The 20,677-nt window shown below is 44.9% G+C and overlaps 1 protein-coding gene across 4 annotated transcripts in view; it reads left to right on the top strand.

The window, feature by feature from the left end:
* Pcnt (pericentrin) overlaps positions 1–19,908 on the top strand; it is an 86,869-nt gene extending 66,961 nt beyond the window's left edge. For 3 of the 4 annotated variants that reach the window (XM_051186942.1, XM_051186943.1, XM_051186940.1), the window contains 14 exons: positions 1,476–1,643; positions 2,546–2,738; positions 3,622–3,844; positions 4,081–4,231; positions 5,052–5,732; positions 7,870–8,114; positions 9,445–9,547; positions 10,584–10,754; positions 14,090–14,209; positions 14,965–15,197; positions 16,159–16,235; positions 16,904–17,048; positions 18,007–18,134; positions 19,518–19,908. In XM_051186942.1, coding sequence (XP_051042899.1) covers positions 1,476–1,643; positions 2,546–2,738; positions 3,622–3,844; positions 4,081–4,231; positions 5,052–5,732; positions 7,870–8,114; positions 9,445–9,547; positions 10,584–10,754; positions 14,090–14,209; positions 14,965–15,197; positions 16,159–16,235; positions 16,904–17,048; positions 18,007–18,134; positions 19,518–19,558 — 2,679 coding nt within the window. In that variant the 3' untranslated portion in view covers positions 19,559–19,908. The remainder of the gene's footprint in view (positions 1–1,475; positions 1,644–2,545; positions 2,739–3,621; positions 3,845–4,080; positions 4,232–5,051; positions 5,733–7,869; positions 8,115–9,444; positions 9,548–10,583; positions 10,755–14,089; positions 14,210–14,964; positions 15,198–16,158; positions 16,236–16,903; positions 17,049–18,006; positions 18,135–19,517) is intronic. The other variant, XM_051186944.1, reaches the window with a different exon arrangement.
* Positions 19,909–20,677: the final 769 nt, after the last annotated feature.

Genomic DNA, 20,677 nt, shown 5'->3' with positions numbered 1-20,677 from the left:
TGTGTTTCCTTGGGACCAAACTCAGGTCATCAGGATTGGCTACAAGAGCCTTTACCCATGGAGCTGTCTTGCTTGCTTCTGGTTATCAGTATTTTTTTTTTTTAAATTAACTTATATTTTACCTGCCTGAGTATTTTGTCTGCATGTATGTTTTTACACCACATGTGTGCCTTGTGCCCACAGAGGCTAGAAGAGGTGGCCCTGGAATTACAAACAGTTGTGAGCTAACATGGGAGCCCTCTGGAAGAGCGTGTGGCATGGTGCACTTTACCAGTGAGCCATCTCTCCAGCCACTAATACCAATATTAAGATTTTATTAATATTATTTGAGAATCTTATATGTTTTGATCATATTCACCCAACCCCTCTTTTTCAGATTCATCCTACCTTTCCCACATACACACACACACACACACACACACACACACACACACACACACACACGTATTCTTCAAGACAAATTTGTTCTGCCTAAATATTCTTGGATGTGTGGTTGTTTTAGTCAGAGTTACTATTGCTGTGAGGAGACACCATGACCAAGCAACTCTTATAAAGGAAACCATTTCATTGGGGCTGGCTTTCAGTTCAGAGGTTCAGTCGATTATCATCATGGCAGGAAGCATGCTGGCTGGCATGCATGCAGACTCGGTGCTGGAGGAATCTACACTTCTACATCTAGATCATCAGGCAGGAAGAGAAAGAGCCAGTGGGCCTGGTTTAGACATTTGAAACCTCAAAGCCAAGCCCCCACAAACTTCTTCCAGCAAGGCTACATCTACTCCAGCAAGGCCACAGATCCTTATCCTTTCAAACAAGGCCGCTCCCTAAGAGCCTGTGGGGGCCATTTTCATTTGAATGACTACAGTGGTCTTCTGCTGGTGAGCTGTCAGTTTGTCAGGGGCAGCGCTCTTAGAGAACTGGTGTCAGTATTTTGAGGGTAGCATTTGCCTCTTCACACCCTGAGTCGTGCTGGGAAGTTTGATATGCCTCTTTAGTTAGACTAGTTTCTGCCACTCTCCATCACCTCAGCTACATAAATAAATAATAAAACACCACAGACTAAACGGTTCAAACAACAGGTGTTTATTTCTGACCTGTGTGGAGACTGGGTGTGTGAGATCAGACTCCAGCCTGACTGATGAGAGTTCAATACTCAGTTTGCAGTTGCTTCTTCCTTGGACAGCAGAGAGAGGACTCTGCTCCTAAAAAGATTACTGTGGTGTTGTCAGAGGGAGTCACACTTTGTGTTCACACGTATTCATAGCATACAGTTCCTCACTGTGGGGATTAGGACTGAATATATGAATCTGTGGAACACATTCCGTTCTTAATCCTTGCAATGTAAACTGGTGAAGGCACGGAGACTCTGTGTGTGGCGGGGTGAGAGTTTGAAGCAGGCCGTGCACATGCTGGGCGAGCCTCTGCCACACAGCCTGCACCCCAGCCCAGCCCTGATCTTTGTTTCTCGTTTATAGGAATCTTCGGAGACACACCTTGCATGGAGTGAGGAGCTTTTGCGGGCCATACAAGAAGTGTTTGCCAGGGAGAAGGAGAACACTGAGCTGCAGTGTAGACCCTATGGCTTAGACCTAGGAGATTATAATGCCCTGTTCAAGAGGCTGGAGAAGGTTATTCAAGAGCAGGTGAGTAACAGCATGAATCTAGGCTTTGTGTTACTGCATTGTTCAGAGTGTAAGGGAATCTGTCTTTCAGGAAAAGTTTTCTAAACTTTGGGCTGTGGTGACCACTCAGGAAACCTTGTGTAATATCATGCTTAATCTCAATTGATTTTACCAATAAAGGCTCGGGCGCCAGATGCTGGGGTGAAAGCCTGCTAGCTCAGAGAGGCGGGGCTGGGAAAGCGCCCAGCCACCCTTCCTCTGCTAACTCCTCCAACTCATTGTCCCTTCCCTCTACTTCCTGACTCTCTCTCTCCATCCTCCTGACTCCCTCTTACTAGTTATTATTTTCTTGTTCACTTCCTGTCAACCGTTTGCTTGCTCTATCTCTTGACCTATGGTTGACTTTTTAAAATCCTGTTTACAATATTCAAACAGAAAACTCTTGGATTAAAGGTGTGTGCTGGGGCTGGGCCACGCCACAGCAAGAAGCAGTAAACAGCACAATCTCTGTAGTTCAGTGTGATCAAATGCACTGTAACAGTAAGCACTAGTGTACTTGGTGGATTCTTCCCTTCGTCTTTCTGCCCTGGACGGAACTGACAAAAGAGCCAGAGGACATCGGCATGGTAGGACACTAGAAATCCTGTTTGTGTTACTGCCCACAGATGAGAAGTCAGACTTGAAGTTGAGGTGCTGCTACAGCACTGTACAGGGCCCAGAACTGTCAGGAAAGGGCTTGGAGATAAGGCCCTGGGCTGCTGTGCACTTGTTATACCCTCACCCAGTCCTCAGAGTCAGACTTGTCCCAACAGCACTGGATGCTTGGATTTGAAAGGATGTAGCTCTGCTGGATGAGACAGGCCCGGCTTCTTCCTCCTAGCTTGGGTGCATTCATACCTCATCTATTCTTCCCTATCCTCCAGGGAGACCTGCAGAAGGTCCAGGGACACCTGTGTCTGCCAGACAGGAGCAGCCTGCTCTCTGAGATTCAGGCTCTGCGTGCCCAGCTCCGCATGACACACCTACAGAACCAAGAGAAGCTACAACACTTGTGTGCAGCCCTGACAAGCACAGAGGCCCGTGGGAGCCAGCGGGAGCACCAGCTGCGAAGACAAGGTGGGTGCCTCTGCTCCTGTCACATCATGCAGTTCGTCCCACACCTGGCCTTGCTCACTCTCCCTAGGGGTGCGAGAGGCCAGGCCCTCAGATGCAACGGCCCAGCCACCCTGAGTGGGTGCAAGTGTTTGAGACTCTTGCAGTCTCTTAGTGGAATTCAGGATCTTGTTGTATGTAGGTTTTCACACTTAACATACGTTGTTAAGGAATTTTTTTAATAGACAATATCTGTGAACAAATGGAATCTCTTCTTTCTGGCCATTGTATTGATCATGTCTTAGCTTGACAACCTTCCTGACATTCAGTTGTGTGGGTCAGTTATCTCTGTTTTTGTTTGGTTTTCATCAAGTAATCATGTTTGTGCTGGTTCATGTGCTGTACTCTTTTTTTTTTTTTTGTCTTTTTACAAGAGTCCTGGTCTACAGTCTTGCACTCTTCTGATCTTATGTTGGCAAAGCCCTGGCCTTGTAAGAACCAGTGTTCCCTTCTCCTGTATTTCAGAGGACTGTGTAGAAGCAGGCTAGTTTCTTCTGAGGTTCTAAGAGAATTTTTCAGTGAAGCCAAGTGGGCCTTGACTTGTCTCTGTTGTAGGTAATGTGTATGTGTGTTTGGGGGGGGGGGGCGGTGGCTGGTGCTATAGGTCTCAGGTACATGTCCTAACCAGATTAGTACCTAAGAAAAAATTGGTCTAAGAAGACAAAGGGACATGTCCCTGAATGGCTTTGACTCCCATAGAGACAGTGGCTTCCAGTTCACAGAAATACCATTTCTCCCTCACAGGAACCCATCTTCACCAAATCAACATTGTGTATAATTTAACTTGATTTTTGTGGTGCACTATGGACTTCTGAGTAATGCTATCTCCTGTTTTAATCTTTCTCAGTTGAGCTATTGGCATACAAAGTTGAACAGGAGAAATGCATAGCAAATGACTTACAGAAAACCTTGAACAAAGAACAAGAGAAGGCGAGTGATGTCCGGAAGCTCCTTGTGATGGAACAGAGTGCAGTACAGGATTTGAAGTCAGAGCTGCATGCGTGTAAGCAGGAGAACACACGACTATTGGAGTCCCTGGACAAGGTGCAGCAGGAAGTCCTGCGTCTCAGGTATGACCATGAGAAGTGACTGTTGGTAGAGGTCATACAGTACAACTCATCTGCTTGGTCCAGGTATGACCATGAGAAGTGACTGTTGGTAGAGGTCATACAGTACAACTCATCTGCTTGGTCTGGACGGTGCTGTGCGAGCTTTTGGATTTAGATGTGCGAATGATGAGAGGGGTCCCCACCAGGGAGGGATCCCCTTACACACGGCTCATTGCTGCCCGCTGTTTCCCTCCCAGAGCCATGCTAGATGGGAAGGAGAATGAACTGAAGGTTGTTCTTGAGGAGCTGGAGTGTGAGCGTGGAAAGGAGCGAGCCCTTCAGGCGCAGCAGGAGGAGCAACAGCTGCGGCACCTGCAGAGGGAAGGCCAGAGCACCAGGGCCCTGGAGGTGACGGCCTTTCTTACTCTTCTTTATGGCAGCCCAACTGAAAGGCATTTAAGACAAAATAAGGCTATTTATTTTATTTTTGAGATTATAATTATATCATTTCCCCTTCCCTTCCATTTAAAACCCTTCCTTATACCTCAGTTTGCTCTCTCTCAAGTCCATGGCCTGAAATCATCCTGTTACACGCCCTTGTTGACTGTTCCCAACTATGGCCATTGAGCATTTTCATTTATTTTTACTTGCTTTTTAAAGTGTTTTTATTTAATGTTTGAGAATTTCATGCAATATGTTTTGATTAGATTATCTTCCCCCTTACTCATCATCATTCTTTCTCTTACAAAAAAACAAAAACACATGGAGTCCAATTTGTTTTGATCAACTATTTCTGAGCATGATGTCAGCTCTGGAGTGTGGCTATCTGAATGATGCACAGCATTTGAGATCCTCATAGAGCAGGGAATAAGTGTTAAGCATGGGCTGTCTGTGTGCCACCTGTTCAGCAGGTGTCCCATAGCTCACAGTCTACTGCTACACTGTATGACTCTAAACAACATGTGTCAGATGGTGTCTTTGAGCATCCTGGTGTTTTTGGATTTCTAGGAAAGGGAGAATGGGACTTTCCTTCATTAAGATGTGTACATGTGCTTCCTCAGTATTACTCTCACGCAGTAATTCATCCATGCAGGCCTGTGCATAGTTTTACCCACAGGGTAACTTTCAAAATTTATGATTTCTGAATAAAAGTATAAATAAGAAAACCATCTAGATCCTTTTCCTCTTGGTTTTCATCATCACAATCCTGTTTCCTCCATCAATATAGGAGTTAAAAATGTCTTTGGAAAAGCAGCGTGCTCAAAATAACCAACTGTGCGTGGCTTTAAAACACGAGCGTGCAGCCAAGGACAACCTGCAGAAGGAGCTGCAGATCGAGTCCTCCCGCTGTGAAGCCTTGCTGGCACAAGAGAAGGGCCAGCTTTCTGAACTGCAGAAGAGCCTTGAAGCTGAGAGGAGCCACTCCCTAGAGCTTTCAGAGGCCCTCCAGCATGAGCGGCTATTGACGGAGCAGCTGAGCCGCAATGTGCAGGAAGCCTGTGCCCGCCAAGAGACACAAGTGCAGCATGCCTTACTGCGAAAGCTGAAAGCAGAAAAGGCACGTGCATTGGAACTGGAAAGCATGCTTGAAAAGGTGCAGAAACAGGCTGCACATACACAGCAGCAACTGGAATCTCAGGCTCAGGAACGCTGTGTAGAACTCAGGAAAGAGAAGGAGGTAAGTGGCAACCTGAGGTCAGCCGTGGACGCCCTGCAGACCCACAAGCAGGAGCTGGGATGCTGTCTGGAGAGAGAGAGGGAGAAGTCAGCTTGGTTACAGGCAGAATTAGAACAGTTATCCACCAGAGTGAAAGAGCAAGAAGGACACAAGGATGCAAGGAGGCTGGAGAGGAGGTCAAGCCGAGCAGACGTGGAAAAGAAGACGCGGCAGGCAGACAAGGAGAAGCTGGTGAGAGCAATCTTCCAGCAGATTATGCGTCTTTACTGGTCCTTAATGACCGGTCACAACAGTGCACGTGGACCGATTCCTGGCCTCACTCCCGTTCCTCCTATGCTGACGCCACACTATGTGCCTGGCTCACTGGAGCGTTGTAATAGGCTTTGAAGTTAGAAGTGTGATTGCTCTGTTGTTCCAAGTACCACTTGGTTCTTTGGGTTCCCTGCAAGTCTTGAATTTGAAAATAGTCTTTTTTTTTTTTTTTTTTTTTTTTTTTTTTTTTTTTTTTTAACTTTCATCAGATTTTTAGCATGCAAAATAATGAGTGTATTTTCATGGTATCCCCCCCCCCCCATTTATTTTCTTTTTTTTTTTTTTTCATTTTACGTTCCAACTACAGCTCACCTTCTCCTCCCCTCCCCTCCCCCGTAGCCCACTCCCAGTCCACTCCTCCTCACGGGTAAGGGCTCCCATGAGGAGTCAGCATAGTCTGGTACAATAGATTGGGGCAGGGCCTGACCCCTTTCCCATGCATTAAGACTGAGCATGGCATCCCACCCTAAGAAATGGGCTTCAACAAGCTAGCTCATGTACCAGGTTTGTGTGGTGGGCCTACTTCAGTCCCCTGCAGTCTCTACCATTGTAGGTCTAGAGTTCGTGAGTTTCCAAGAGCTTGGTTCAGCTGTCTCTAGATTTCACCATCATGATCTTGACCTCCCTTGCTCTTATGTTTCCTCCTCCCTCTCTTCACCTGGATTCCTGGAGCTCAGCCTGGTTCTTGGTTGTGGGTCTCTGTGTCTGGTTCCATCAATTACTGGATGAGGGCTCTATAATGATAGTTGGGGTAATTATCAATCTGATTACAGAAGATCTGCCTGCCTCTTGCTCCCAAGTGCTGGGACTAAAGGCATGTGCCAATAATGCCCGGCTGGAGCCAGGATTTTTATGTTACCTTTTTCAACCCCCCCTCTGCCCCCCCTCCCCCGCCGCCAACCAATGAGCATCTCCAGCCAGTGTGGTTCTTAAGAGGCCTTTACATTCAAGAACCAACCCTCAAAACCATTTTCATTTTCCAGCAAACCCTTTTGTTTCGTTTTGATTTTTTTCCCATGTGAACATGAAAGTTGTTTGAAAGTAATTAAATACAAAGAGGATCTTCCCTGATGTAGGGACACTGTTTCCTGGCAGGACATCTTGACATGTACCTCTTGCTGGAGGTTCCTACTTTACAGGGCCTTGGTGTGTTGGACAGTAGGCCCGTTTCCTAGCCTGACTGCCAGAACCTGGCCTGGATGTTACAGTCCAGGATACCCTTTTCTAAACAATGTGTCCTTTGCTATTCTCACCTGGGAGGTTAAGAATGATGGTTTCTCACAAAAGGTCTTGTGGTGCCACTGAGAATCGACTGTGTTGTGTGATATAAACGCTTCATCACCATGGCTTTTCTGTGGCCGTCTTGGCCTTCCCTAAGGCACCTCTGTTCTGCTTTACTTTACCTGGTGACTTGACGGTTGCCCTTGGCCCTGTACCCAGTCTGAGGGCTAGCACCTCCACAATACTGTAGCACTGCTCATTTTTACTTTATAAGCCTAGGCTGGTGACCGTTAGGTCAGACTCAAGGCCACAGGGCCACCCACCACTGGCAGGTGTGGTTTGTCATATGCATGTTGTCCTTCTCTGCGGACTTGTATGTTGGGATGTGTATAGACGTAAATGTGAAGTTGAGCCTGTGTCAGCCTCATAGGCTCCTTTGCTGATTACCCAAGGGCTGGCCTTGGACTTGCCAAAACCTAAGCTGAGACTGCAGTATAGACTGTGCTGTTGGGATTGCCTGACTGTGTAGATAGATACCTTCAAAGATGCTGTGCTTGGTCTGTGTTGGGTGTTCTCTGTGAGGTGCTACATGCCATTGCTGGTCTTTAGCCAGATAATTGTCGAGGTCTTGTTTTGTTTTGAGATGAGGTCTTACTGTGCTCTGGTTGGCCATAGTTAGAGCTACTGTGTACATCCAGGCTAGCCATCAACTCATGATCCCCCTACTTCTATTTCCCAAGTGCTGGCTGTAGGCATGCCCCACTATGCCCAACTTCAAACAGTTTCTTTTGGAAAACTCTAATGGTCTTTTCTATTGTTCTTGCCATCATGACAGCGAGAACTAGAATTGCAGCGCCAGCGTGATGAGCATAAAATCGAACAGCTTCAGCAGGTGGTGAGAGAGTTGAGGTGGAAAGAGAAGGTGCCTGGGGGAGATGGCCCTTGCCGGAGCTCCCCCCGCCTGGGTTTTCTGGAGCTGGACCATGTCCAGGAACAGCAACAGGAGTTGGAAAAGATACGGCAACAGCTACTGTGTGCAGCCGGGCTCCTCACGAGCTTCACCAACCACACTGTGGACAGGTATGCATGCACACATTATAGTCAGTGGCCACCAGTACCCCACCCCCACCCATTCCATGAATGTTTATATTTTAAAAAAAAATCAGGAGTTTAGATAATGGCATGTGCCTATAATTCCCACACCAGAGAGGTAGCGATCGGAGTACCTCCACAAGTTCCAAGTTCAAGACTGACCTAGTCTACATCCACACTAACAATCTGTATAGCAAAAGTATTTAAGTGGAAAAAAAAAAAAAAAATGAAGTATTTGACAGCTCTGATTTCAAGACCAAGTCTTAATGGTCTCCTGCACAAGTTCTCATCCCATGAGTTTAGTTGAATCAATGGGCAAGGTCTTCTAAAAGATGCTGATAAAACCATATTTTTATATTCTAATGTTACAAAATATCTTGTTATTAGGGCTGGAGAGATGGCTCAGCAGTTAGGAGCACTAGCTATTGTTCCAGAGGCCCTGAGTTCAATTCCTAGCAAGCACATGGTGGCTCACAAACATCCATAATGAGATCTGGTGCCCTCTTCTGGCCTGCAGGGATACATGCAGACAGAACACTGTATACATAATAAATAAATTTTTTTTTTAATCTTGTTATTCATAGTTTCAGTTCTGCTTAGATTGGTTTTACACATGCACCTAGATGTGGAGAGTCTGGGCCTGGATGGTCCCTCATTTTGTCCTCCAACCATATCCATGCCCACCAAGGTGGGGTGCTGCTATCAGCTAGGACAGCTTCCTGTCCATACCTGGATTTGATTTCCAGGCAGCTCCATTTAGACAGCACTTAAGTTTTTTATTATTACATTTATTTATGTTATGCGTGTGTATCCATGTAGATGAGCACATAAAGGTCAAGGGTCAGCTTAATTGAAGTCTGTAGTCACCTTCCACCAAGTGGATGATCAAACTCAGACAGTCAGACCTGGCAGCAAGTGCCTTCATATGTTGAGACATCTCACTATCCAGGAAAACTGTCATTAGTTACCAACCCTGTAGGAAGCAGAGGGATGCTTGTGTATGGGCAGTTGTCCACCACTGCCAGCTCAAGTTTAAAGGTTTCTGAATTTCACAGATGTGTGTGTTTGCTGGGATAGTCAGTCTTCCTCCACAGCACTCTGGTCAGAAGAGGGCTCCCTAGGCCAACCGTTAGAGACAAAGATTCTAAGTGAAGTGACTCACCAGCATGACAAGTCACCCTTGCAGAAATGCAACGCTGGATCCTTGGGTTTCTCAGAGGGAATGCTGCACAAATGCATTTTCTTTGTGTCAGTAGCAGAGAGTTCTTGAACAGCTTAGGAATGCATAAACCCCTGAACCACCTGCTTGACTTCTTAGGACAATTAAAGATTGGACATCATCAAATGAGAAGGCGGTGTCATCCTTAATGCATACCCTTGAGGAACTGAAGTCTGAACTAAGCATACCTACCTCCTCTAAGGTACAGTTGGGCTGCCCCATCCTACACATTTGCTCTATCTAGATGGTGGGCTAAAACTAAGCTCCTAGCACATGTGTCTTCCAGGAGTTGGTAAGGATGTCATGGCTTCTTTGTAGCTTGTTTATTAACCAGCAGTTCCTTACTCCCTTGTCTGGGCAAGTGAGTGACCATCTGCCTTTTATGTTTTTGTGGGTACACTGTGTACTGTATTCTAAATCTTAACATCTGTTTCGGACATCCTGGAGTTTCAGCTGTACCATTTGCACATACCTGTACATGGCCCAGGAACACTCTGAGAGCTATAGACTGTGTGGCCATCAGTGGGGTTTTCTGCTGAGGAAAGATGGCTGGAAAGTGGACCTGCTCTCAGCCCAGCCTGTCTCCTGTCTGATCTGCTTAGGGCTAGAATGCAATTGTAGGTATTCCTGTGAATCTCTAAGCTCCTGGGAGTAGCCTTTGGGGCTGCTCACAAGTCCTAGGTGTCCTAGATGTTGACATTGTTGCTGATCCATGTCTTGTGATAGTTATGGATTGTAGCATGTTATCAGATAACAGAGAAGCTGTATCATTTACTGTTACCACCTCATCAAGTGTCACAGGGAGATATGGTAAGTCCTGTGCCTCTCTATATGCAAGTTCTAACATTTCTCCGTATAGGACTAAAGATCCCAGTTGTGAAGGGCACAGGCATATTCTAAGTCAATTACATGGGTGACCCCTCAGCATGAACAGCAATATTCTTTACTTTATTCACCACCTAGGTATGGGACTCTTAGAATAGCCAGATCATGATTATATTACTAACAGGCCTGTATCACTTTATGTACCAGAATATTTACAGTCCAGTTTTGTGTGATCTATTTTATAAAGGATGGGAAAGAAATATGATCTGATCACCTCTTATTTCCTCCCCCATATTGCTGTGCCCAGCCCCAGAAGACTGTTAATCAAACTCTAAACTTAAAACTATAGTCTCTGAAGCAATCAGTAATATTAAAACACAAAATTCTTATACATTTGTTTACTCCTTTTCCAGAAAAAGATGGCTGCAGAACTCCAAGTCCAGCTCGTGAATGAACTGCTGAGAGACAACGATGCCCTTACAAAAGCTATCAACACAGCAACCCAAGAGAAAGCGGAGCTGAGCAGGACCGTGTCCCGGCTGGAGAAGACCCTGAAACACCACACGCAGAAGGGCCTTCTCAATGTAGGGATTTTTGTCTCTTCCTGGCATAGTACCTGCCCACTGTCTATACACAATACCTGTCAGACCTGTCTATTGTACTTGTCAGGGAGCTGGCTGCTGCCTAGATCTCTGTGAAGCCTTTTCTGGCCAGCCTTATGGGCTCCATCCCTTCTGGTGTACAGCCCGGTGCAGGATTCCAGGTTTTTCTCAAACTCCTAGGCTTAGGTGTTCTTCCTGACTCTGTTCCCCACAAGTATACACTGCCACACCCAGTTTGATAAATTTCATTTTTATTTGATTGATGGGGAGGTGCAGGCTTGAGGCAGAATCCCAGGTAGCACAGGTTGGCCTCAAACTCCCTATATATCTACAGATGACCTTGAACTTCTGATCCTACTGCTTGCACATTCTGAGTGCTGGGAATACAATCACGCACCATCATGCCCAGTGTTCAGTGTTTTGGTTGTGTGTGTGTGATCACACACAGGAGTACACTTTGTATGCTTGTGCAACCAGTTCAGGTTGAGGCCAGAAGTCAGAATTAGGTGTATGGTTTGCTCTCCACCTTATCTTTTGAAACAGTCTCTAATTGAGTCTGAAGCCCAGTTTCAGTTAGACTGGCTAGCAGCAAACCCCAGAAACTCTCCTAATTCTGCCTCCCCGGTGCTGAGATTACAGATATGCACTACTCTGCTGGTGTCCCATTCACTGCTGGGAATCCAAACTCAAGTCCTCATGTTTGTATGCTAAGCACTTTATCCGGCTGAGTTATCTACTGGCGGGAGGCAAGCAGATCTCTGAGTTCAAGGTTAGCCTGGTCTACAAAGCAAGTTCCAGCACAGCCAGGGATACACAGAGAAACCATGTCAGGAAAATAAAAACCAAACAAACAAAAAACAGAACTGTCACACTGATGTTCAAAGTAGCTGTACTAGTGTTCACTCCCACCACCATTGTGTAAGGGTGCCATTTTCCTACATCATTCCAGTGTTTGTTTTTTCTTGATGATGTGTTTGGGTATTCCTTTTTTGTTTGTTTTGTTTGTTTGTTTTTTGAGACAGAGTTTCTCTGTATTGCTTTGGAGGCTGTCCTGGAACTAGCTCTATAGACCAGGCTAGCTTCAAACTCACAGAGATCCGCCTACCTCTGCCTTCTGAGTGCTGGGACTAAAGGCGTGCGCCACCAACACCCGGCTGTGTTTTGGGTATTCTTGATGATAGTCACTCGGATTGGGGTGAAATGGAATCTTAAAGTGATTTTAATCTGCATTTCCTTGAGGCTAAGGATATAGAACAGTTTTAAAGTGTTTCCCAGGCATTCCCAGGCATTTCTATTTCTTTTGAGAGTTTTTGGTGTAATTCTTAGCCCGTGTTTTGTTTTCTTGTCGATTAGTTTTTTTTTTTTTTTTTTTTTTTTTTTGGTTCCTTGTCTGCTCTGGGCACTAATCTTGGATGTGCCGTAGGCAGAGGTTCTTTCTCTTCACTTGATTGAGTTTCCATTGCAATGCAGAAACTTTAATCTCATGAGATCCTATCTGTCTCGAAGCTCCTGTTTTTAAGGCTCCTTGTTTACAGTGTCCCATTGAACTTTTTGTTTCTCCTAAAAGTTACGTCCACTGGACAGTGATGAATCCCACTGATCTTTGTGGGCTCCTGCCAAGGTTAGTGGTAGAGCCTGGTCCTGGAGGTTAGCACGGAGATGAGGGAATGGTATCAGTGATGAGTAAACTAAAGAGGGGCTATGAATTAACTGATTACCTTCTTTATGTTCAGAGTTACTGACTGGCTTTGCCAGAGCAGTTCTTTCCAGCAGTGACTTTGACATCTCTTACAGATCATACTTTCTTTGCCTTTTCCTCATGTCAGCCTGCCTTGGCTTCTGACTCTCCCCCTGGAGAGTCATATGTTGGCATGATGATAACTACTTGCCTTTGATTCCTGTCCCTATCTGCTGTGCAGGTCCCAGGCATCAACTTTTGGGGTCGCCTCTGTTCCATCACCTCAGAGTGACCCTCCAAGTCTGTGTTCCCATGGTGGAACCTTGGAGGCCCTTGGAATATGATGGCTACACAGGTTCCCCCTTGCTTACTCTTGGCCCATTGTTATGCCTGCTTTTAGAAATGAATAATCTCAATGTCACACAAAGGAGCAAAGGAACAAAACAGAAGTAATTTGGCAAGGCACTTCTCATTTGTAAAAGAGATATACATGCCAGAAACCAAACTAAGCTAAGGTGGCATCTTTTATCCCTCATGTAGGTGGTAACTGTCTCAATCCCATTGGTGGGAGTTCAACTTCACACACTGACACAATTGGCTAATGGGTATGCAAAGTAGAAGGGGAGGACTTTGTTGGGCTAACTACTTTTGATAGAAATAAAACTAACCAAATGAATTTTCTCACATTGTTCCATTGAATTAGGCTTTTCTTGTGTGGTTTGATGAAGTTAGAACAGAACTGTGTGTGTGTTCTTGTTAGCAATCGGCATTTCTAGAATGAGGAACTGTTAAGATTATTTGATTTAAAGCTTTGAATTGGTAGGTACTTTGCAAATATTTCTGACTTGTTCTTATTAGCATGTCCCTTTTGTGCAATATTTTAGTAAATGAATGATAATTGCCCCAGAAGTGTTACTTGAGCACTACTGAAAATGGTGCCCAGTGTGACAATGGGATAAGACATAGCATGTGAGCATGGGCTAGCAAAGCCTTACTGAATTCTGGCCCTTGAGAGACATTTCCCTAGTCCCTACTCTCACCTGCAATAGGCTATGCCCACAGTAGTCCTTGGCTAGCTATGGTAGAAATGAGGTTTCTCTTTCTTTCGGATTGGCAGAGCAACTGCTATTGTCTCCATTATTCTCCTCTGGGTCATCTTTCTCAGGGTGTTATTTAAGAACAACTGGGAGAGAGCAAACTCTCCCATGCAAGGATGAGACCCAGAGCTCTATCCCCAGCCAGATGTGAGCTAGGCAGGCTGGCACACACCTTTGATCCCAGCAGGCAGTTTTGAGGCCAGCCAGGTCTACATACCATGTTCTAGGCTACCAAGAGCTGCATAGTGAGATAGTGTCTCAAAACCAGCAAACCAAAAGAGAGATTATAGTGGCACACGCACTTGTAATCCCTGTGCCAGGGAAACAGACTGGTGGATCTCTGGGACTAAGTGACCAGCTAGCCTAGTGTAATTTTTAAACCCCAGGCCCCAGTGAGAGACCCTGTCCTTTAAAAACAGCTGGTAGCTCCTTCGGAACAACACTTAAGGTTTACTTCTGACCTACACCTACAGGTACATCCCTGCATCCCTGCCCCATCAAATAGAAATGCTCTATTTCTGTATTTTTATTTTATTTTACAGAGGCAAAGCAAGTCTTCATGGAAGCAAGATGGGACGGTTCTGCAGAGTCCTGTACGACATTCAGATCCAGAATGGCACACAGCAAATACAAGTATGGAAGCAAATACCTACAATACCAAGGTAAGCTATGCAGGGTAGAGTTCAGAGTGTCAGCCATGTCTTTTAAACCAGGGATAGTTAACTGCAGGGAAAGGGTCTTCTTGACTACGAGGTTCATATTTGCTTGGTGTATTTGTTGACACATAGATGAAACATACTTCTTTAACGGAGAAGACCCTCTGCCCTAGTTGCCAGATAATTATGAGAAAGGGAGTTAGCAAAAACTGGATCTAAAATTTGGTTTGGTTGTGTGCAGATACCATGTTTTCTCTAACGACAGAATGAACGTGCAATGCTCAAGTTGTCAGGAGACAGTGTCTGTAGAATAAGAAAATTTTTCCTATGATTTGCTCCCGAGGGAAAAGTGCTTCTTAGGGTTTGGATCCAAGCTCTGTAGTTTCACACAGTTTTTTTTTTTTTTTTTTTTTTTTGTTTTTTTTTTTTTTTTTTTTTCTTCTTCCTGTATTATCTGTGGAACCCATCATGATACTCCCCTCCCCCCAACCAGTTTAGACCATACTTGAGTGGAAATCCAGTAGTCTTCATGGGGGCTCACTTGAGGGCGTTGTGGAGAAGGTATTTCTTTGTTGATTTTGTCTGATTGACAGGGACTCTTCAAGAGGAGGATGCAGTTGTGCACGGGTGACTAGTCGTGTGTGAGCTACAGTCCTGTTGGGTGACTTTTTGTGATGAGCAACTAACTGTACCTGTACACAGAGTAGGCTCAGTCAGAGCGTTGTCTTCATTTCCTGATCCTCACTCTGCCTTCCTTTTAGATGGAGAAACTGTACCTACACTATCTGAGAGCAGAGAGCTTTAGAAAAGCTCTCATTTACCAAAAGAAGTATCTCTTGCTGCTGATTGGTGGATTCCAGGACTCTGAGCAGGAAACACTCTCCATGATTGCTCATCTGGGGGTATTTCCTTCCAAAGCAGATAAGAAAATGACCACATCACGTCCTTTTACAAAGTTCCGCACTGCTGTGAGGGTAGTCATCGCCGTATTGAGGTAATGCCCTGCCTCCAAGCCAGTTGGCAATGCATCTATGCTTGCTTCTGTGGCAGCTTTAATCCTTGAAAGTACAGTGTTTTCTCTTTCAAAATCATTGGAACTTGTGGCGTGGATGAAACTGACATTTGTCTTTAAGAAGTCCTGCTGTAAGGACTGGAGAGATAGCTTTCTGAACCCACATGGTCATTCACAACCATTTGTCAATCCAGTTCCTGGGGATGGATCCCATGCTTTCTTCTGACCTCCATGGCATCAGGCATGCATGTGGTGCACATACATATATGCAGGCAAAACATATGTACAGATAAGTAAGCAAATTCATGGGGTGCCTGGGTGTGGTGCCATAGGCTGGTCATCCCAGCACTCAGGAGGTGGAGACAGGGGAGTCAAAAGCTCTAGGTTAACCTGAACTATATTTGAGACCAGTATCAAAACGCCTGCGAAAAGTTTCCAGGGTCTGGTGGTCTTTATTGTTTTTTTTTTTTTGTTTGTTTGTTTGTTTTTGTTTTTGTTTTTTGAATAATCTATGGCTTGCCACACAGAGAGGAAAGTTACAGTCACGCCACTTGTCAGGAGAGCCACACAAAAAGGAGTGTGAAGCCCTCACATAGTGTCACCCTGGCTGTACCTTCCCCACACTGTCAGTGCTGTGCTCTTGATGGCCCAACTAGGCAGAAGCAGTGTGAGTTCCCAGTGTCTGGTGATGCGTACAGGGTTGAATTTGTAGTGTGATAGGCTGCAGGTAGGCTACGCGGGTGTGGGCAGACCCAGCTGGTAGTCAGGGGTGGGGTTGCCTGCGGGGCCTGAAAGTATAGCTGATTCTCAGCTGCCTCAGACACTTGTGGGCTCTGCCTCTCCTGTGCCGAGAGGGCAAGTTCTGGTGGTTTGGTCATATCAGGGTGTCACTGCTTCCTCCGTTCCTGTTCCCTCTTGTTTTAAATGTGGCCTTCCTATGTAGGTTGCGATTTCTGGTTAAGAAATGGCAAGAAGTGGATCGGAGAGGAGCGGTAACACACAGCAAAAGCACCCGCCAAGGTGGGCCTCAAGTGTCACCACTTTCCCTGAGTGTTTTGGTTTGGGGGGTGTAATAAAGCACAGGAAGAAAGCCAGGAGACAGTCAGTGCCGGCACCCCGGGCCACTGAGAGCAGCGTGGCAGACCTAGGTTGGTCAGCAAGCTCTAACCGAGTGGTGACTGTAGAGAGTGTTGAACAAACTGGTCCTTGTTGCTCTCCAGAGCCTCCAGAGTTGTGCTTTATGCTGCTGTACCTACCTGTGTGCGCACTCAGGCTTGTTTTAGCTATCTCTGGAGCTGTCTGCTGCTGCCTCCTCATAGGTAATGTAAAGTGGCTTCATGGACTCTCAAGGGGCCAGTAACAGTAAGAATCTTTGCTGGGTCTTGTCTGGTCTCTAGGAATGGCAGGTGTGAATGTCCTTCTTAGAGGACATGGAGGGCCTAGGCCTTCTACCCTCGGGGCCACTAAGCCACCACTGGCTGCCATCCTGACTGTGCCTTCGTTCAGGTCAACACACATATGTGCCTGCCCCCAGCTGTGGGATGCCCAAGCGGTGCTGGCAGTCAGGGCCAGGGTTATTCAAGTCAGTGTAAAAGTTGTTCGTATAAGCTTAGTTTTTTGGGAGATGGGTCCTCCTAAAATGTGAATCTCTTTTCCTAACGGTTTCTTGTTTGATCATTTTCGGGAAGGACATCGAATGTCCCGGAGACACCATTCTCCGTCAGAAACCAGAGCATCCCTGCCAACCAGAGAAGTTTCCTCAGGCCACATCAAGGACTCTAGACACAGCCTCAGATCCTCAGCAGCAGTATCGATACTGGGCAAGATGGAAAGGTCAGTTGGGATGCCCCAGGTTTTTACTTAGTAACCATGCTGATGATATCCAGAACCCTGTGTGGCTGCCCAGAGAAATGTAGTTTGGAAGTACTATCTTTGATCTGGCTCAGAGTAAGGCAGTGAACACAGCAGAGAGTCTTCAAGAGCCTGGGGTTCTTGTTCTTTTCAGGAAGGGCTAAGATCACTTGTGTTCAGTAAGTAAGGCATGCTGCCCACTGTGGAGAGGTTTGGGAACTTTCTCATGGAAAGGGAAAAGGACACGGTGTCCCTGGGGACACTGGGGCCTGGGAGAAAGGATTATCAGGATGGGAATTAGACAAGGGTAGGTTTTGCTCAAGGAAGTATAGGCAAATAGGTAGACCATCCCGATCACCCAGTGAAGGATGCTGAGGCATAATACAATTGGGGTAACAGGCATAATCTCAAAATCTGGTGAATGAAATCATGCATAGTTGTTGCCATTTATTCTGACTGCAAAGTGTGATACAGAAGTTGTTTTGTTTGTTTTGGGTGTTTGTTTTGTTTTGAGACAGAATCTCACTGTGTAACCCTAGCTGTCGTGGAATTTACTGTGCAGACTAGGCTAGCCCTCTCTCCCAAATCCTGGGATTACAGGAGTATACCACTGTACTGGGCCTTAAAAGTTGCTTTTTTTTTTTTTTTAAAGTACTACACAGTTCTGACATAGAGCTCAGTCTGTGCAAAGTTTGCCCAGCATTTGTGAGCCTCTGGATTCTAGGCAAATAACATTTCCTTATTGGTAATAATGCAGTAAGAGACTAGCCTTAGTGGAGCAGGCCGGTTCTGGTCAGCTGATCCTAGGTTCTGCTCTGTGCTCTTTTGACTGTAACACCCCTGTTAATTTAATTTTTTTTTTTCTTTGTTTGTTTTTTTTTTTTTTTTTTTTTTTTTTTTTCTCCTTTCTTTTCACCTTGATGTGGTTCTTTGTTTGCAGATCAACTTTGTCACCAAATTCTCGGTTAGAGAGATCCCTGACTGCTTCTCAAGATCCAGAACATTCCTTGACAGAATATATTCATCATTTGGAAATGATCCAGCAGAGATTTGGGGGGTTACCACCAGGTAAAAACGAACTCGTTACAAACTGTAGTGCTGTAGCTAAGAAACATAACAACATAGAAGAAAACAGCTAGTAAATTGATGAATAATCCTGTACTTGATGGGCTTCGGCAGAAGGGTTGCCAGCTGTTTGAAACCAGACTGGTCTACACAGTGAGTACTAGGCTACAGAGTAATATGCTGCCTCAAAACAAAACAAGAATCTGCTAGTGTCAGCTTAGTAATTTTTAATTTGAGTGAATATACTCAATACACATGCACCTCAAAGTATGTGGTGGGTTGGTTTTGTTCAGTCACTAGTTGAGTCCTTTTGTCCTCTTACACTGATGGGAAATGTAAAGATAACACGTATTAATTACTGTCTCACCACTGTGATCAAGTATTAGAAGATGCAGTTGGCCAGGAAGGCACGACAGTGGAAAAGGCTCATGCAGCTAATGAGGCTTCTTGTTCAGATCTAGGAGGATCAGAAAGCAAGGCAAGGACAGGCAGCTGGTGGGCTGTAAAACCTCAAGGCCTGCCCAGTGACCCACTTCCTTCAGCACAGCTCAACCTCTAGATTCCACGAACTCCCAAAACAGCACCATCAGCTGAAACACGTGATCCTGTAGGAGACTTTTCATACTGAAACCATAACAAAACCATGACCTGGGGATCATGGTCATATTTCATAATGCAAAATGAAGTCCAACTTCAAAAGTCTCCATGGTCCTAAGAGTTTCAAAAGTCTAAAGTCTCCTCTTCCTGGGCTCTGCTTACAACATTCTTTTCTTCCAAATTATTCAGGCAAAGATTTGGCCAAAGGCCTTACCAACCACATGGCCATGGTTATCATAGCAAGAGCCCCACTATCTAGCATCAAGTTTCTGTGTTAAAAAAATTGATCACTGACCAAATATCTTGACAAGTGGCAACTCAATGATTTGCTTTGGCTCTCTGTTTGAGAAAACAGTCTGTCATGGCAGGTGTGCCTTCTGCCTGTAGCAACTCGTGGTATGAGCAGGAATATGTTGCTGTCCATAGGTTTGTACAGATTAGGAAGCAGAGAAGGGCCAGGAAGTGAAGAAAGGCTGCAAAATCTCACTTCCTGCTTCCAGTAAACCACATCAGCAAGGCTTCATATCCTAAATGGTGCACAGCCTCCTAAAAATGTCACCACCTGAAGCCTGAGTGTTAAAACACATGGTCTTGTGAGGATTTTACATTCCAGTCGTTACCAATTACAACTTGACCTGTATGTATATAATTTAGGTATGGTTTCTTAAACCTAACCTTCTGTTTTCATTATAACTCAAAAGCTCTGAGGTGGTGGTATTTTGAAATTATTAAAAATTTAAAATTCATAACAAGTTTTATAACAAATTTCTGTTGTGCTTTAATTTTTAGATTCCACTCAGAAATCCTGCCACCAGAAGATTAAACAATGAATAAAGTCTTGTGGCTCTTAACCTGTGACAGTTTATCTAAGGAAAGATGGTTTTCCTAAGGAAAGCTCATGGTATGGTCTGGGACACACTTCAGGAGTCATGATGCCAGCCCCTAGGAACTGCCAAGTGTTTCCACCTCAGCGCACTGCTAAATGGAGCATTTTTCGCTCCTTCCCTCCTCCCAGTGAGCAATGGCTGTGTTGTACTCTGTGCCTATTGATAGAGCCTCTGCCTCTTCCATGTCGGAAGTGGAGAGTGGTTCCAGTTGTTTATTTTCTTAACATGTAAGGATGGAAAGTTCATTTGAAAATGAACACATAGGAAGGAAAGAATAAAGTTTAAGTACCGTTGTTTATGGATGGTCTTGTGTTGTTTTTTTTTTTTTTTTTTTTTTTTTTTGTCCTTTCAGTTAATTCTTTTTGATGTCAAACTTGTTTCTCATGGCTACAGCTATTCTATAACTCACTCATACATATACCACACAGCGATTCTCCTCAGGACCCTTCACCCAGAAATGAATATAAGGGCAGGTGTATGTGTAAGTGTGTCACACAGACATCCACATATGTACGGATTTAGTAAACATGGCAAAGTCTTTTTGAAACAACAAATATAGTTATCTGATATATTCTTTAAAACTTTTTCATAATATGAGAGGGGCAAAATTCATCATAATCAATTAAAGTTTCCCAAGAAATACTTCAATCTAAGATGTGATATTTTATCAGTCAGAGCCCAGGCTAGACAACAAAGCAGTTGTGATTTTCAAAGGGAACTTAATGTGTTTGGTTACTCTGATGTAAGAGGGGCTGAGACAAATACACAAGGTAAAGCAACCCAGAGAGGAAACATCTTACTGAAGCTTGAGGACTCTTAAGTCCCCTATGGTAACAGACAATCCCCAATGAGGCACATCAGCTCTCAGAGATACACATGCACATCTAACGTATACACACAACTTTTCCCTCCTGTCCCCCCAGTTGAGTGCCTGGGGAAATTCCTTGAACCAGTTAGCACATAGAGCCTACCCTCTCTTCACTTTCCTCATTTAATTACTGAAATATTATTTAATGCAATTGCCTGATGTGAGATATTTTCCAATAGAAGATGCTTCATCTT

The sequence above is a fragment of the Phodopus roborovskii genome, unplaced genomic scaffold (assembly GCF_943737965.1).
Source record: "Phodopus roborovskii unplaced genomic scaffold, PHOROB, whole genome shotgun sequence".
In the NCBI taxonomy this organism is placed as follows: Eukaryota; Metazoa; Chordata; class Mammalia; order Rodentia; family Cricetidae; genus Phodopus; species Phodopus roborovskii.
The sequence above is the reverse complement of the archived record's forward strand: the minus strand, read 5'-3'. Positions and strand labels throughout refer to the sequence as shown.